We start from the raw sequence: 16,693 nt of genomic DNA on the forward strand, positions 1-16,693 counted from the left end.
GGGATATGAAAATGAAGCACTTATGCAGTCTTTGCTATAACCTTCTCTAATGATGACCTCTATAATTATCTCATCTATTTAAATTACAGTCTTTGCAATTACCTGGAATTTTTAAACATAGAATCTTAAGCAGAATAAAGAGCTCTCAATTTTAAAATGCAAGACTTGAAAAATGAAGACGCCAACATCTGCAGATATGGTTCCCTAGATGGATATACATTACGAGGTATCTGGGATCTGATGTTCAGGGCTGTTAGCTGAGCTCCTGCTTCATATATGACTCCTAAGACCAACAGTTTTGAAAAAAATTACTGCGACTTGTTGCAAAGATTGTATACTTGTTGAAACAAACTTATTCTGATCATCATGTGCTAAATTCTTAGCATCGTACATATACAATGCCTGACAAAAATACCTTATTACTTATATAACATAATAAATATATTTAAACTGTCCTTAAGTAGAATTTCTCTTACCTTGACACTGGTATCCCTGTTTTCCTATTACACCCCTGAAAAATAATAAAGTGCTTCAGAAAACAAAGAGGAAATATTTTTAAAAATGAAAACATTTTTCCCTTCCTTTCCTGGACGTGCACATGTTTAAAGAAAAGCTTCTCATAAGCAATCATCTGACAATTGCATGCCTAGACTGAGATCAGTTCAAAGTAGGAACATTTCAGCTGCTAAGAGGTAACAGGAAGAATGACAGACCATGAAGGCAGTCAGAAGTACAGACACATTTTCTATAGTGAAACAGACAGAGCCAAAGGGTACAGGGAAAGGGGACAAAGTGGTAAATCATCATCAAGCAGACCTCTAAATAGACAGAAGATTGCATTTGTCAATACTGCTTGAAATCACCTTAGCCAAGCTAAAGCCTAACCTCCAGGCACTTTTTAGAGGAAAGCAGTTGAGTTCATGCACATTTCACATCATTTTACATTAAGAAAGACTGATTCATTGCACACTCCTAAGAATATTTACTGTGGATCACATCAGATCTTATGTGTAAATCAGTATCTCTAGGTCACTTTGGAAAACATCAGGAGCTGCTGAAAAACAACTGAAAACTGAATGTCTCCATCACTCCTCCCTATGTGAAAATTGCAAATACTCAAAAGTAATGTAAACAATTTCTAAAAGGGAGTTCTTGGTGTACACTGTAGTAATAAAGACATTGTACACTGAGCACCAAAACCTCAGTATCGTTAGACGTATAATATACCCATATTCCATTAACTTCAGTAGGACGCACAGGAGCTTTGCATTTCTTAGAAGGAAGATGGTGATTCTAAGCATGTAACAAAGAATTCTGTCATCTTGACAGAATGTAAAGGTCTAATATTAAGTCTAAATCTACACTGAGGCACTTACATAATACTAGACTGGCTGTCTACCTGGAATTTAGCGTGCACTAGATGGGGAAATATGGAACTTTGTGGCTGAAAGGAAACCACAACTACAACGAATTCTAAAATTAGTGATGGGAGTTTAACAGGCTTCTATTATCATCTGCAACACTGGTGACAGTTTAATGTCAAAATAAAGAGGAAAAGAACTACTGCTCTATACCATTTTCACTTCAGCAGAACAGGAAGGTATGCTAACTCCCCAGTTCGAAGAAGCAAAGAAAGCAAAGCCACAGTTACTCCATACCATATAAAGTCTCTGCAGTGCGAACAGTATGTTGGTTGTCTAAGGTAGGTGGCCATAAACTTGTGTCCATTAACCTGATGCACCCTGCGCCGCACGGCACCCTGGCGCTTCCTGGGGCGCATCCGTTCCCGGAACACACGCTCTTCATTGTCCTTGGGTGCTGAAACACAGGGAAAAACAATAAGCACTGGCTGTCACAGACACAAGGATGAGCAAACTCAAATGCAAAGTATAGGTAGATACTCTCCAAAAATAAAAATAATCCTCTCTACCCAGCAGTGCAAAATAACTTACTTCAGTTTTGGATAATTTTTATTCATTTTTAACATCAATTACCAAAAGGGCAAAGGTTTTCATTGCCTAGTACAGGAACTTCTATTTCCTCTAAAGCTTCATCTATGAATTCACGCTAAGTTGAAATTAAGTCCTCTACACTTTATCAAGCACACTGACAACCTCTTAACAGTAATTACACAGTTAGATTCTCCAAACAGCTCAGAATTTCACCTCACTTGATCTTCAGGGGAAAAAAAGATCCCAACAATCCCTGATCCCTGTACACCCAGAAAGTGCTGATACAAGTGCAAGAAAGCTGAGTACAACTACATATTATCAAGAACAAAAAATTCCATCCAGAATTGACTACTTTGTAGAATTCCTGATTAAGATCTGAACTTCAGCCTCTAATAACCCAATTTGATACTAATACATGCTCAGCAAAATGTTCAAGGGAAGGAAGTTGTTCTTCTTAACCAATTCCTGTTCCAATTGTACATGAGATTTAATGGCAGAGGAAGTATAAAATGAAGTTGATATGTCTCAGACTGAAAACATTTGGAAAAAATTCTTCAAAGTACATTTGGTCTTTTTCTTAAGGTTTTTATTGAAAAGTATCACTAACATCACTAATATAATGTTCTGTATGCATTAAGCAAAAGCTGAGGATTAATTAGCAATGAAGAACAGTTGACAATTGTTAATGAAAGACAGATTTTACAAACATCCCCTGAGCCACTCATGCCTTGGCAAACTAGAATATAAGACTTGGAGGGGACCATATTCAGTCATCCATTGCCAACTGAATCTAAGCACTCAGTATTTCAGTGCATATAACACTTTGGTCTGTAGTTAACACTTGTCGTTCTTTGAATTTCAGCTACTGTGAATCATTACAATGGCCTAAAAATACCAACTTTGGTCTGCTGCAAGCTTTTCTGTACATGATTGAGTTGTCCAAGCAACAGTACAGTACCTAATAATAACACACAGAAAATTCAAAGTCTGAGAACCACTCAATGTATAAAGGTCTCAAATTCTTTTACAAACATTGGAATAAATCCTGGTTTTGAGAGTTGTAAAAGATATTGATTAAAGAATTTCTATTAAATTGTCTTAAATTAAACTAATGGATGGACATCCTGGGAAAAAACAGAGAACAGATGAACAAATCAAGATCAATGTCTTTCACTGCAGAGCAAGGGCTAAACTCCATGACACCAGCAAATTTATGTGCAAAAGAGCCTAAGTTCCATACACATTAATGTCTCACAAAAACTTCATACTCAGAGCGGGTTTTCATCCTAAGATGACACATCTGTGGGATGGCCAGAGTGGCACTACTTTTCTATTTTAAAGTGAGGTCTCAGTAAATAACCACTGACTCATACACAAAGCTACCCCTTTTATTTATGCTGAAGAACAACCAAAAAGCAATGGTTGTAGGACGCCTTTCAATAGAGAGATAAGAAATAGCAGATAGTTACCAATTATGCTTATTTTTATGTTGTCAATTCTGTTTATTTTTAGGTATTAACCAAAACTCTAATGTCTAATAAATGTAACAGCCTTAAGAGAAAGTCTGTCTTCCACAAAGCATATGTAACAAGTAGTTGGAAATCCAAGCAAAGATCCATTTTTCCAGCTTCTTGAATGATTAACTAACTTAACAAAGCAGCAGAAAATCTTTTAAAAGCTATTACAGGAAATAATTCTATATTAGCACAGACCTGTTCTTTTGGTTATCATCCAGATTGTAGGCTTTGCTGCAGTATGCACAGCCTGTATGTGAGAAAGTTAAAATCCAACTCTTCTGGAAAGGTTTCCCAGAAAGTTATCTGCTTACATGAAACGAACAAGATGTTCTGACAGTGCACAATACACATTTGATAGGATATTCAGTCTACAATACTGTTTTTCTCATTATTTCATCTTAAGTGCAATTCTTCACAGATAAAGCACCTGTAATTTTACAGAGCATGTAAAATCCTCCTCTTGTTTTGGCTACATAAATGCAGTATCATGACACGGGGTTTTTTCTGTTTGTTAGTTTTGTTTTTACCAACAAAGTCTTAAAACTACTTTCACTGCATTACTTTTAGTTCTATATTTAATACTTTAATGAAATTCCATTTTTCCCTTCTAATACTTACAGTTTAAATAAAACAATGAAACAGTATCTTTTTCAGAAATGCACTGACTTGAAAACAGATACAAGCAATACATCTGAAATTATCAGATTAAATGGCAGGCCTCGATTATCAAAATCACTTCCACACAAATAGCATCACTGTGTGTGAGAAGGATACTCTAACAACTCAAGAAAATGTCATTTTCTTGGTTTATCTTGGATAATGCTGGAGGTCCATTAGCCAGTTACCGCCAAACAGTCTCTGCTGCCAGTCTGCTATTCTCCTTTTGTCACCAAAGACTGGCACTTGGCCAAATCCATGCCCCATGCCCTGCTTTAGAGTCAAAATGCATGGATGAACTGCACGTTCAAGAGCAGTGACTGCTTCCACTTCACCTCTCATTACAGCCTGTGTAGAATCCCCACCCAGTCAGTCAGCAGCAGAACTCGTTTAGAGGGCTCGGAGCAGCATAGAATCATAGAGTCATGGAATCGTTATGATTGGAAAAGACCTTTAAGATCCCTTGGCCTAACCATTAGCCCAGCACTGCCAAGGCCACCACTAAACCATGTCCCTAAGTGCCACATCTACATGTCTTTTAAATACCTCCAAGGATGGTGACTTCCCCAGGCAGCCTGTTCTGATGCATGACTACACAATTCGTTAAGAAATTTTTCCAGTCTAGACCTCCCTGGTACAACTTGATAGCATTTCCTCTTGTTCTATCACTTGTTATTTGGGAGAAGAGACCAACTCCCACATCACTACACCCTCCTTTCAGGTAGTTTTAGAGAGCAGAAAGGTCTCCTCTAGGGCTCCTTTTCTCCAGGCTAAACAAGCATCTGACATTACAGCGCATGACTGACCACTGGATGACTGGACATCAGCCTTTCATCACAGCAGATGAAGTCACAAGAGAAATTAGCTCACCCATCAGCTTAACACCCAGCTAACATTAAGTTCAGTCAGTTTATTCACTGTGACCCTACATAAACATATAAGCAGTGCTTTTCTGCAGACCCCAAGCAAAACACTGCCACATCTTGCACAAGACTGCATTTTAGGAAAAATGTTTTACTGAAAAGGTGGTCAGGCATTGGAATAGGCAGCCCAGGATGTGGTGGAGTCACCATTCCTGGAAGTGTTCAAAAAACATGTGCATTTGGCACTTAAGTACATGGTTTAGTGCTGAACATGGAGGTGTTGGGTTAACAGGTGGACTTGATGATCTCAAAGGTCTTTTCCAACCTTAACAATCCTATGATTCACACTGCTGTTTTGGGCCACAGGCACAAAATCAGGCAGGAACTGTCCCAGGTGACTCAGAAGCAGATAATCACATCTGTTCTGGCTCATACCCAGGGTTGTGAACCACATTTCTGGCAGAACTAAGAGTAGTCTGTATTCAAATTAAAATCTATCTTATACTGAACAGGCACACTAGAGATGTAACTTTATCTGTCTGATGACACCTACTTCAGAAGGGGGCTACACTGCTCTCCCCAAACATCTCTCATTGTTTACAAGCAGGAAAGCAAAGATTAGAAAATGCTATCAGAAAGCAGGGAGTACTTGGGAAGACGCCCAGCATGAGTGTGATACAGACAACTGGTGTTTGCAATGCATTCTGTTGAAAATACTAGCATCCCAAACAAAATTGGCCTCTTAAATACATTTTTGAAAGTCTTACAGAATACTGCACACTGTGCATGGCATTTCTATTCTTAGCAGAGGACTTAAAATTAAGTGAATTTTTCATAGTAAGAATATTAGCAAGTTTCGATATAAACCACTTCTTCTCACGGTATGTCTACTGAATAGTCACAGAGGGTTATCATTTCCTCAGTAAAGGCTGTTTCTTTATGTAATGTACATTCTGTTCCCTGTTTCGCTTTTGAGTCCTTCTGTCTTCTGTACTATTCAGTTTATCCTTTTTAAATGCATTTCTTTAATTTTAATTTTCAAAAGATAGAGTAAGAAATGATGATAATTTCCAAGTGTTCATGGAGAATACTGTCAATGGAGCACATTGAATTTAGGCTTTATATGATGGTACTTGAGAACTGGCAAATTTAGAACTAATTTTGTTTCAAAACCATACCCAGTAATGCCACTACTCCTGTTCACTGCAGCCAAGAGTAACTCTGAGTTATTTGAAAACCAATAGCATGTAATTGCTTTTATATACTCATATGTACAGACATACATAATGCCTACAATTTTAAAGACTCAAAAGACTTGCAGGCTTAACTCCAAGCTCTAAGGGAAGTGTTATAAAAGTCAGAAGTATCTGGCATGAAAAATTGCACAAAATTCATAAATACCTGCAAAATGGAGGCTTAAATGAGCTGTCTGGAACTACATGCTGTTCATTGTGTAGTATCCATTAAGCATGAATTGTAAATCACAACTTAAAAGTTATTACTTAAAATTTAAAAGAAAGCGATGCATAATGCTCAGCAACCTGCAGAGGAAGCAAGACTGGAGCAATAAGACCTGTACACCAAATAACAAAGGCTCAACCATGTCAGGTCTTGTTTCATACTAAAACAGTTTCAGCACAAATGAGAAGGGCTCAATGTGGAGCACTAAGTGCAACAGGATTATCCTGCGTAGCATTTTCCATTTTTTATCTTTGGTGTTCTGAGTACTTACAGAATTCTGACAATGACCAAAAAAATGCAAAAAATAAGGCCAAAAAAGACACACAGTAGAGGGTCATCCAGCATCTTTTATTGCTGAGGATGGTGACTTCTAAATAGGAACATACTGAGCCCTTCCCTTAACCTGGAGGTGATTGTTACCACACTATCAGTGTTTGGGGAAGAAAAAAAAAAAAATGAAGCTTTAGTTAAATGGCTTCTGCCCCACCAAAGCCAAAGTGTGGGCCATGTACAGTAACCCTTTCTGCAACTGGTGGAGCTGCCAGGTAACCCCTTGCAAGAGAACACTGATCCCTCCTGGCACTTCTGGCACAAGGGGCATTTCACCCTGGGCATCTCCTGGGTGCCACATTGTTGTCATCCATAATTTACAAGCAGCATCCAGAAAAACCAGCTGGTTTAACATCAACCTTTAATAATTACAACTGACCCTAACTGAACAACAAATGCAAAGGAACAATGGTTGTACTGATGGTTTTTTGCCGAAGACGAAAACTAACAGCTTTTGTATCATACTTAAGCCTGACCACTTTAATCAGTGTGCATGTACTGAATTAGAGCTTTTGTTTTAGCACTTTATAATGTCTAGACAGAGGAAGGATATTGATTGAAGCAGGAGAGGGAATTTGTCTAAAAATATGTTGTAAAGTGAGAAGGACTTCTCAGGATTCAGGATGGAGTGTAACCAGATCATCATGCATCAAAACTAGGTCTCAAAGGATTATTCCCAAACTCTATTTTGGGCTGTACAGTAGAAGCATATATACTGTCATCAAGATTTCTCCAGGCAGAAATCATTACAGGATTTTGCCTTTAAGACTTTAATCTATCTTAAATGGAAAAAAAACCCCAACGAAAAACTATCAACAACAAAAAGCAATATATTTGCATATATTTGCATTTCTCTATCCTTTCTTCTGAAAAAGCCTTGCTTAGTAGTAACACGTGCAACAAACTAATTTCGTACCTTTTGGAGAAAAAAATAGTAAGGTAAATGCTTCAATACAATTTCATAAAGCTGTTACTGATGAGCACAGAAATTAAGTAGATAGTTTACCACAGTCATAGAAAGAGCATGAAATTTTTCTACATCTTTTTCTAGAAATGTTTCCAGACCATTTCTTAAACAAGGAACAAGCATACAGGTTTTGCTTACTGTATCTCAAATCTGCTTTATTTAGGAGACAGGAAATTTCTTGTTTAATAGAAGAATAATCAGATCCTTCAATAACACTGTATGTTAACAAAACCAAAGATGCTGAGTGCTACTAAAGAAGTGAAAAAATGCTCACAAAATGGGTGAGTTTTAAAAGAGATATGTGTCAAGACATGTCTGCTCACACCAGCTATTTACTAAACGCACTGAAGAATAAACTGCATTTTAAAGTATATCAAGCCCAAATATGGTGGGTGGCTTTGCAGCATCGGATGAGGCTCAACTGTACTTGCCTTCAAACACGTGCTTACCTATAAATGCTTAAATTCTTCTCTAAAAGAGAGATTCTACCTGTAAGTATTTTAAAATTTCCCTTGATATGCACACAGATGGAGTTCATTTGGATTGTGACAGACACATATTTTTGTTTGAGGGCTTCTATTACTTTCTTTTTCCTAAAAAAAGAGCCCAAACCAAAACACCAATAGTACTATAAAGCTATCCAATGATTATTTACACATGATTCAAACTTTTTCTACATACTTAATTATTATCAGGGACACATTCATAAACTCACTAAAAGCTGAAGGGACAAGAGCAACTCCCCACATCCTTTCAAACAGAAATGCTTTCACATTCAATACACTTAATAAAGGAGGACCTAATGTCCAGAAGTACTAAAGAGTCTCATTGATACTGATGGTCCAGTTGCAATTTCAGCACACGGAGAAGTCCAATTTAGTTTTCAGAAGTGTCCCAACCTTGCTGACGGGCAATAATCTGGACCAAGTGCTCAAAACCAGGAGTGTGGGACCTGAAGAGACTGGGTGAACCCACACTGCTGCCCCAGCTGCAGCTGATCCACTCGGCTACAGCAGAGGCTGAGGTGAGGAGGGATTTGTTTCCATACCTGCTCAGACAAAATTTTCCTTCTAATGACTCTGAGACTTTTCCTAAGAAAGAATTAGTGACAATTTACAGAAGCTTAAAGTATTAACAACATGGAATTACATATGGTCATCTTCAGTGATCATACAGCATGGTTCAATAAATCTAGTATTTAGCAAACAGAATTCTGTTTTATAGGAACTGGACCACTGGTAGAGGGTAGATATGAATATGTGCTCCATTTTTTAGATCCCTGAAAGCTCACACAGATGATGGGGTACTGACCTCATTTTCGAGGGTGGATATAGCAATTTCTGTACTTAAACAGCTGTCAGATCCACAAAGGAAGCAAATTAGTGACAGATTCCTCCTACTTCCTCTCAATATCTTTATTAATGATTTTAAGAAAAATGCTATTCCTGAAACAATCAACTTGTAACTACAATTTACATATTACAATTTATTTGACAAAAGAAGTTACATCACTAGAAATACCACAGGGAATTTATTGCTATATGGCAGGTTTTCTGAGAAGTGAATTTCACATCTCAAGGTTTTTAAAATAATGTTTCCACTTTCAAACCTTTTTGCAAAAGCCACACTTCAGTGCTTTTTCAGTTGGAAAGGAGATGTCACAGACAACAGAGTCAAAAACCAAAAAACCAATGCTAACTAAGGTTATTTCAGACTTTCAGTGTTATTTTTCAGGAGGAACAAACAGCCTCACTCTAAACACAATGCCCTTATGTCAATAAATCTGCAATTGAAATTAGAGAAGTGGAAATGCATTCTACATATGGCAAATACTAAAGCTGTTATTCAGGAGAAAAAGCTTACTCCATGAAATTTAATGTGTCTATTCATGTCCTAACTAGCAAAGTAATAATTTACAAAATGTGTAACTTTTTTGGTGCCATAACTTGACTTGATAAACTTGCAGGCAGAAAATTAAATTAGTTTGCGTCAGTAAGAGTCAGATCATGTTACAGTGTTAGTAATGAGCAGTATTAGCAGCCTGGTGTTAGCACTGTTAGTGTTAAGCCCTGACAGACTAACAAGATGAAATATCTCATATTAAGTCAACTACTTACTAGAGCTAAAAAAATACACAATCTTCTAACTGAAGAAACTACATCTATATTATAACACATTAGATTATTATTATTATAAGATTATTGTAACTGATCAGATTATTATATTGATCAGAAAAGCTATTCTCTACTGCTTTTTTAAAAAGAATCTACTTACTGCTTTTTTAAAAGATTCTACTGCTACTGCTGCAAGTCTACAAACATGTCCTACAAATTGATTGCACCGTGCTCCTCGGAGCACACCCAGCCCCTTGTGGTGGCAGTGGTGGTGGTCAGTGCTCTGGTGACACACCCTCATACTGGCTGTGCTTTGTCTTCAGTGAAAGAAGGAGGATGAGACAAACCATCACAGTCAGGGCTGCTGTGGGAGGTGAACTTCCACAGTGGTACAGAGCCATGCTTATTTTAACAGAGCTCCAGGCTATGGAAGTATCTGCAGGGTCAAATGACCTCTCTGCAAGGTCACCACCTGAGCTGCTGGCCTTTGTCAGCTCCCTGGAAAGGAAACAGTGCTGTGATGCAAAGAAGGAAAACAAGCATTGTAAAAACTTAAGGACAAAGCCCTTTTCCCAGAGGTAACTATTAAACCAGACAGATCCCAAATAACACTATTTTAAGGAAGTGTTTATGATAGAATAGAGAAGTTCGGCAGTCTTCTTCTAATATTTGCAAAAGTTGCATAGATTACAATGAAATAGATCCTTCTATGACTGGGATTTCTAGTCCTTCAGAAGTTGTTTCTTAAATATTTGTTCAACCCCAGCTTTGTTCCTTTCCCACAGAATAACAGAAGCCCAAGTGGCAGGCACCTAGGAGATTCCTGAGCTCAGTCTCCTGCAGCGGGGAAGCATCTCATGTACTTCAGGCATCCTCAGCTTTCATTTTTTTGATGGCTCTAAAAATCTCCAGTGAGGGAAATTCCACAACACACTCGTGTATCTTGTTTCACTCCTCTGGCAGGCAGGCTGTTTTTCTAATATTCAACCTAAATCTTTTTGCAATAAGTTGTGCTGGATGAGTGATGGCACCCTGAAAAAGCAAGTTTTTGCCAGCACAGAAACTACTGAAGTATCAGTAGCAAGGCAGCCATTATCCTGTGGATACCACGCAAAAGGCCAGAGACACAGCAAGGTCCCACAGAAAAGAGGACTGCAAAAATTTTGTATGATTCTCAGGCCACAGCAAGACAGAAACTGCTCTGCACTAAACAGGACCCCGTGGATATCCCAGTCACATGCTAGCTGCAGAAAAGTCGTGATAGCTGAAGGTAAAAAAGGGAATGAAAATCACTTACTGCCCTAAAGCTACTAAATCTAAGTTGTCTTGCTGATTCCATTTCCAGATTCCCATCCTGATAGCAACAACTTGTTTCCATCCAAGCTTCGAAACGCATGTAACAAAGCTCACTTGCACTTAACACTTCTATATTAAAATTCCATATAACCACATTAAGAATCTATGGTGCATAACCTACATAGGTCAGAGAAGATGGCTTTCAAAACATTGCTTTATAATGCTTGCAGCCCTCACCAAGCTCAAGCCTGTGATAAACATTACACAGATTCAGAGTACTTCACAGTGGCAGTGAAATCTTACCTACAATTAGAGAAGTGGTTTTGTTTTTTAAATTTTTTCTTTATTTGTTTCTGGATAAAGTACTAAATATTTGCTTGTATCCTCCACAGGGCAGAGGGAGCCCACTGCAGAACTGACTGTGATTTAGAGAACCTCACACAGAGCCAATGTAATAACTGAGACAGCCAAAGAAGATTGCATAGCAGCTTCCTTACCCCAAGCAGGAAGAATCCTTTCAATTTGACTGAATTTGGCATAAAGTAAAAAGCACGGAATCCTCAATACTTTGCTCAAAAAATGCTAATGAAAGCCAGAGGAGCTTCAAGTGATATATTAATATTTTATTTATACAGACTTTTTTTTCTTATACATTTAGGTAATGATAATGCTGTTGTTCAACTAATTAAAATAAAGGCTTTAAAATTTGGAAATTAATTCTCCCTTCCAACAGTACTAAAGTAGTAAGACACAAAGTAGCTGTACCTTCATGTATGTAAACCCACTGATGAGACTGCAATGGTTCTAATAAACAAAGAAAGATCTGACCCTAAGAAGTAGGACATATTAAAACAAGGCAATCAAACCTTTGGATTTAATTTTTCACAACTCTACAGTTGAACTGAACTAAACAAGTGAGAAATATTAGTGTTATGTCTCAAAAGGACTGTTCTCCCATGCAGTTGACATAACATCTGACACAATTTTTCCATTTTTGGCCCAATATACAACCCACAGCACACTTATATCAGTGTTCCAACACATCACTACTCTTCCTAGTTTATCTAGTAGTAAGGACTGCATTATGACAATCCTGTCATCCTCTACCAACAGCCTCATCTTGCCTGTCTCCTAAGTGGGCAGTTCTTGCAATCAATTGCAAGAGACAAAAATCAGCAGCGAAAGAACTCCTTCCCTCTTTCCATTGTCTTTCTTGCAAACGTGGGAGGAATTTTCCTTATTCTGATATCCCCCCCAAGCCCACAACAAAAGCTTAATTAAGAACATCTCTGACTCACAAGCAGTGCTATTGAAGCGACTCTCACATCTATGTCTTTCAACATTACATACATTACTACAAATTTCCACTCAGAAAACAGTAATAAATATCATACGTAAATCTTGAAGTACTCAATATGATTTATTACCAGCATACTACTTTCAGACCCCAGTTGAACAAAGCATTTCTGGATGTGGCCATAAGAAAGAGCATATGCACTCTGCCATGGATTGCAGCAGAAATTTTCCAATATTTAAAGCTGTTTACCTGCTCTGCATGATGTTAAACCTATGCACCTGATGCATGCTAAAAATGGACACACATGCTAAACAGTATGTTCTTTCTCCTTGCCAGGCTTATGGACACAGCATCACGAAGGAATTGCACATGATGAGTTTACATGTTGTAAGTAGAACCGGAATGTGTTATACAGGTTTTTACTGTGGAGGTGATTGACACATGGCAGGAACAAGGAGATGACCACCCTCATAACCTGTTACTGGCAGAAGAAACATTTCTCACTGACAAGATTAAATAATGGAAGCTTTAATGTCTTTCTCATTTGCTTTGGGTTTCAATATACAGAATATTTTTTTGTTCAAACACTATACAACAATAAAAAAATAAAGCAATGAGGGGAAATCAGAGTGCTAACTCATTCTAACTCAGTCTAGAAGGAATTGGGGTCCTACCATGCATTTCCTACCAGGTCCATCATGTCCTCTGATTGGTAATATCAGATTGCTACCTATAAAAGTAATGCTGAGTTTTTGCAGGTCTTCATGCAAAAGAACAGTAAAGGGATCTCTCTCAAGGTTCTTAGGATTACCAGCAAAATTTTGCAGCATTTGAGGTTTTGTATAGTGTGATTGCTGAAATACACAATCACATGAGAACCCCAGATCTTGATAAATTAAGCAATACATATCTAGCCCTCAGATTATGAAGAAACACTTGAAAAATGTGATTCAAAGGCACACCCCACCCCAATCATATTATGGAAAATTGTGCTTGTCTCTCCGCTGGATACACGAATTCAAAACTGTTTGGGGTTCACGTGGCAAGGTTTTGGTGGTGGTGGTAAGCTACAGAGGCAGCTTTCTGTGAGAACCTGTTAGAAGCTTCCCCTAATCCACAAATGCCAGCTGGGTGCATGACAGACCAATGATAGCTGAGGCTAAGCCCATCAGCAACAGGGATAGTGCCTCTGGCTTTAAGTATTTAAGGAGAGGAAAAAACCCACTGTGCAACAACATACAGAGAAAGAAGTAAGAATATGTGGGAGAAACAACACTGCAGACAGCAAGTTCATTGAAGAAGGAAGGCGAGAAGGTGCTGTAGGTGCCACAGCAAAGACTCCCCTGCAGCCCATGGTGAAGACCATGGTGAGACAGCCTATTCCCCTGTAGCCCATGGAGGTCCACAGTGGAGCATGGATCCCATGGACATGCCCATGGACAACCCTACACTGGAGCAGGTGGATGCCTGAAGGAGGCTGTGAGCCTACAAGAAGCCTGCGTGGGAGCAGGACCCCAGCAGGATGTGGAGACCCATGGCAAGAAAAGCCCACGCTGAAGTAGGTTTCCTGGAAGGACTTGTGACCCTGTGGAAGCAGTGGTGAAGAACTTCAGCCAGTGGGAAGGATTCATGTTGGGCAAGTTCATGACAGTCTGCCTCCCATGACAGGGCCCCCACACTGGAGGAGTGGAAGAATGTGAGGAACCCTCCCCCTGAGGAGGAAGGAGCCCAAGAGAAAACGTGTGACGAACTGATGCAACCTGCATTCTCTCTCCTGTTGTGCCTCTGGAGGAGAGGATGTAGAGGATTTGGATGTTAAGTTGAGCCTGGGAAGAAAGGAGGAGTGGGGGGAAGATGTTTCAAGATCTGTTTTTTTCTCATTATGCTTCTCTGATTCGATTGGCAATAAGTTAAATTAATTTCCCCAAGTTGAGTCTGTTTTGCCCTGAAAACACTCTCCCCACAGAGTCATGTCTCCCTGTCCTTGTGTCAATCCATGAGCTTTTCATAGTACTCTTCTCCCCTGTCCTGTTACAGAGGGGAGTGGCAGAGAGACTTTGTGGGCACCTGGCTGGGGTCAACCCACTACAGCTGGACTAACTTTGTGTCTTACTGTGTAAGACACACATGGGTAAAAGACAAGACTCTGTTTGAACCAAGTTCTTAAAGTGTACTTATTTCTAACTTTCGCTGGATTTTTTATATTCCAAACATCCTAGCTGCAAAGTTCATTTAGTCCTTATTCTCCAACCTTTGGTAAAACAGATGTATTGGTGTCTTTCTTGTTTTCAGTGATTTGGTGAGCATGGGGCTCAAAATTTCACATGTAATGAGAAGTGCTTCTGGCTTATGAAAATACGCTTCACTGGCCACCTAATTTCTAACTGAGTCAGAATTTCAGAAAAATGTTGAAGCATCATCTGCTTGAAGAAATCTAATGGGACTTGAGCTGTTTTACCTGACCTATGGCAGATCAAGTCTCTAATAAAAAGTATACTCACAGAGGAAAAGAATTGGCAAAGAGCCTTCGAAGAGGCAACAGATGTGTTGATTGAGATGTATTTTGTTTTCCATAGTTCTCTAAAATTGATGTAAAATTCAGGAATGCTTAAAAACTTACTGATGGAAGCAGCTGGCAAGTGGGAAGAGTGGGATGTTGGATGATGAGGTGACTTAGCATGGGAATTGAGAGGAAAAAAATAAAAGACCAAAATGGAATCCGACAGAGTCTTAAACCTCTCACTTTGGAGAAGGAAACTCAGAGAAAAATGGGATGCGAAAGAAAAGGGAGGGAGGAATAAAAAGGAACACAGGGCTGATGAAAAGAGCACATCAGAGAATACTCCTTTTCCTCCCTGTAGGACAAACTGTGAGCAACGCAACTCACATCTGTCAGTGGCCCAAACTCCAACAGCAATCTGAGTTTAGAATTATTGTTAATCACTTAATTTCCTTTCTACCCACTTGCTGTACAGAAAAGTTAACTCTCCTTATTACAGAAAGCTCATACATAAGAACTAGCAGATATACATGTACAGAGTTAGCTACAGAAAAGCACTCAAGATCCATGCCTTTTCCACAGGGATCTAGATACCTGTCTTACATTGCTCTAACAGTTTGGATATTCTCATGACAAAAGAAAATACATTAGACTTGCTAAGGTTTTCCCAAAGATACTATCAATCAAATTCACTGAAACAATTAACTTAAAAAACCTCACCACAGATGCTGTGTCTTTAGATTCATCATAGATAAAGCTAATTTAAACTAAGTTTATGCAGAAGACAGGTACAGAAAGTCAGCTTTTCTAGTTCTTCTCCTTCCACAAATCACCTTTTGCTACTTCCTAAAATGGAAAGCAGTTCAGTACTAAAAAATGCCCTCAGCACTCACTGAAGATTGACTTTCAACATATATGTGAAGACTTCATATAAGAATAAATGTGTGCAGGAGAAAACCTGCTTCTAACATTTCTTAAAACTGTAAGTCTTTCAAGAAAAATATTTGTTAAACTCTGGGCAGTGTATTTGTATCTTGTATCTGAGAGAGAAAATAGAACTAAAAAGAAAAAAAGCTCTGAATTCTTCTCTTTTCTTCTTCAGAACAAAAATCAAATAAAATGCTTCTTCGAGATGCAAACAACTTTCTCCCTACTCCAGAAACTAAACCAGGCAACGAAAACAAAGACAAAACAACTCTTGGAGTGATTGTAGATGTAATTTTTCTCTTATTATTCCAGTGCTGTAGCTGTTTTCTGTTTAGCATGGACCCTGTCTTCACACCAGTGGTACTACCTTTGGATGTTCTAAGGCATCAGGTAAGCTCTCCTGACACTGAGAGCATGAAAACTCATCTAGAAACCTGTGCACAGCACAAGGAGGATTGGGTCCAACCAAAATCTGTGGAGAGCTGAGAGAATGACAAGGAGACTGCGTGCAGCACAAAGGACAACTATTTGTACAACTTAATGCTCTAAATGCATAGCCACATGAGGATAAGATCTATCTTTGGTTACAGCTCTACACTTACGCCAGAGAACAGAGACACATACATAAAATCCAGGAGAATTTGGCTCAGTTTACTTACAGTAGGGATAAAAAAAGAAACCTTAATTGTCTGTGTCCAAAGTGGAAAGATACAAAATGTTCTAGCAATTGTAAAAAACTGACCTCCAAAACTTCATTCCATTTATTATTTTGTTTATTAACAAGTCAAAGAGATAGCAGACACTTTAAAAAA

The 16,693-nt window shown here is 38.5% G+C and overlaps 1 protein-coding gene across 2 annotated transcripts in view; it reads right to left on the reverse strand.

Moving 5' to 3' along the window:
* Positions 1-16,693, reverse strand: part of PRKCE (protein kinase C epsilon) — a 292,509-nt gene that overhangs the window by 107,121 nt on the left and 168,695 nt on the right. For both annotated transcript variants that reach the window (XM_032102808.1, XM_032102809.1), the window contains exons 3-4: positions 1,659-1,818; positions 477-511 (exon numbers count right to left, since the gene is read on the reverse strand). In XM_032102808.1, coding sequence (XP_031958699.1) covers positions 477-511; positions 1,659-1,818 — 195 coding nt within the window. The remainder of the gene's footprint in view (positions 1-476; positions 512-1,658; positions 1,819-16,693) is intronic.

Source organism: Corvus moneduloides, chromosome 3 (genome assembly GCF_009650955.1).
Source record: "Corvus moneduloides isolate bCorMon1 chromosome 3, bCorMon1.pri, whole genome shotgun sequence".
Classification (NCBI taxonomy): domain Eukaryota; kingdom Metazoa; phylum Chordata; class Aves; order Passeriformes; family Corvidae; genus Corvus; species Corvus moneduloides.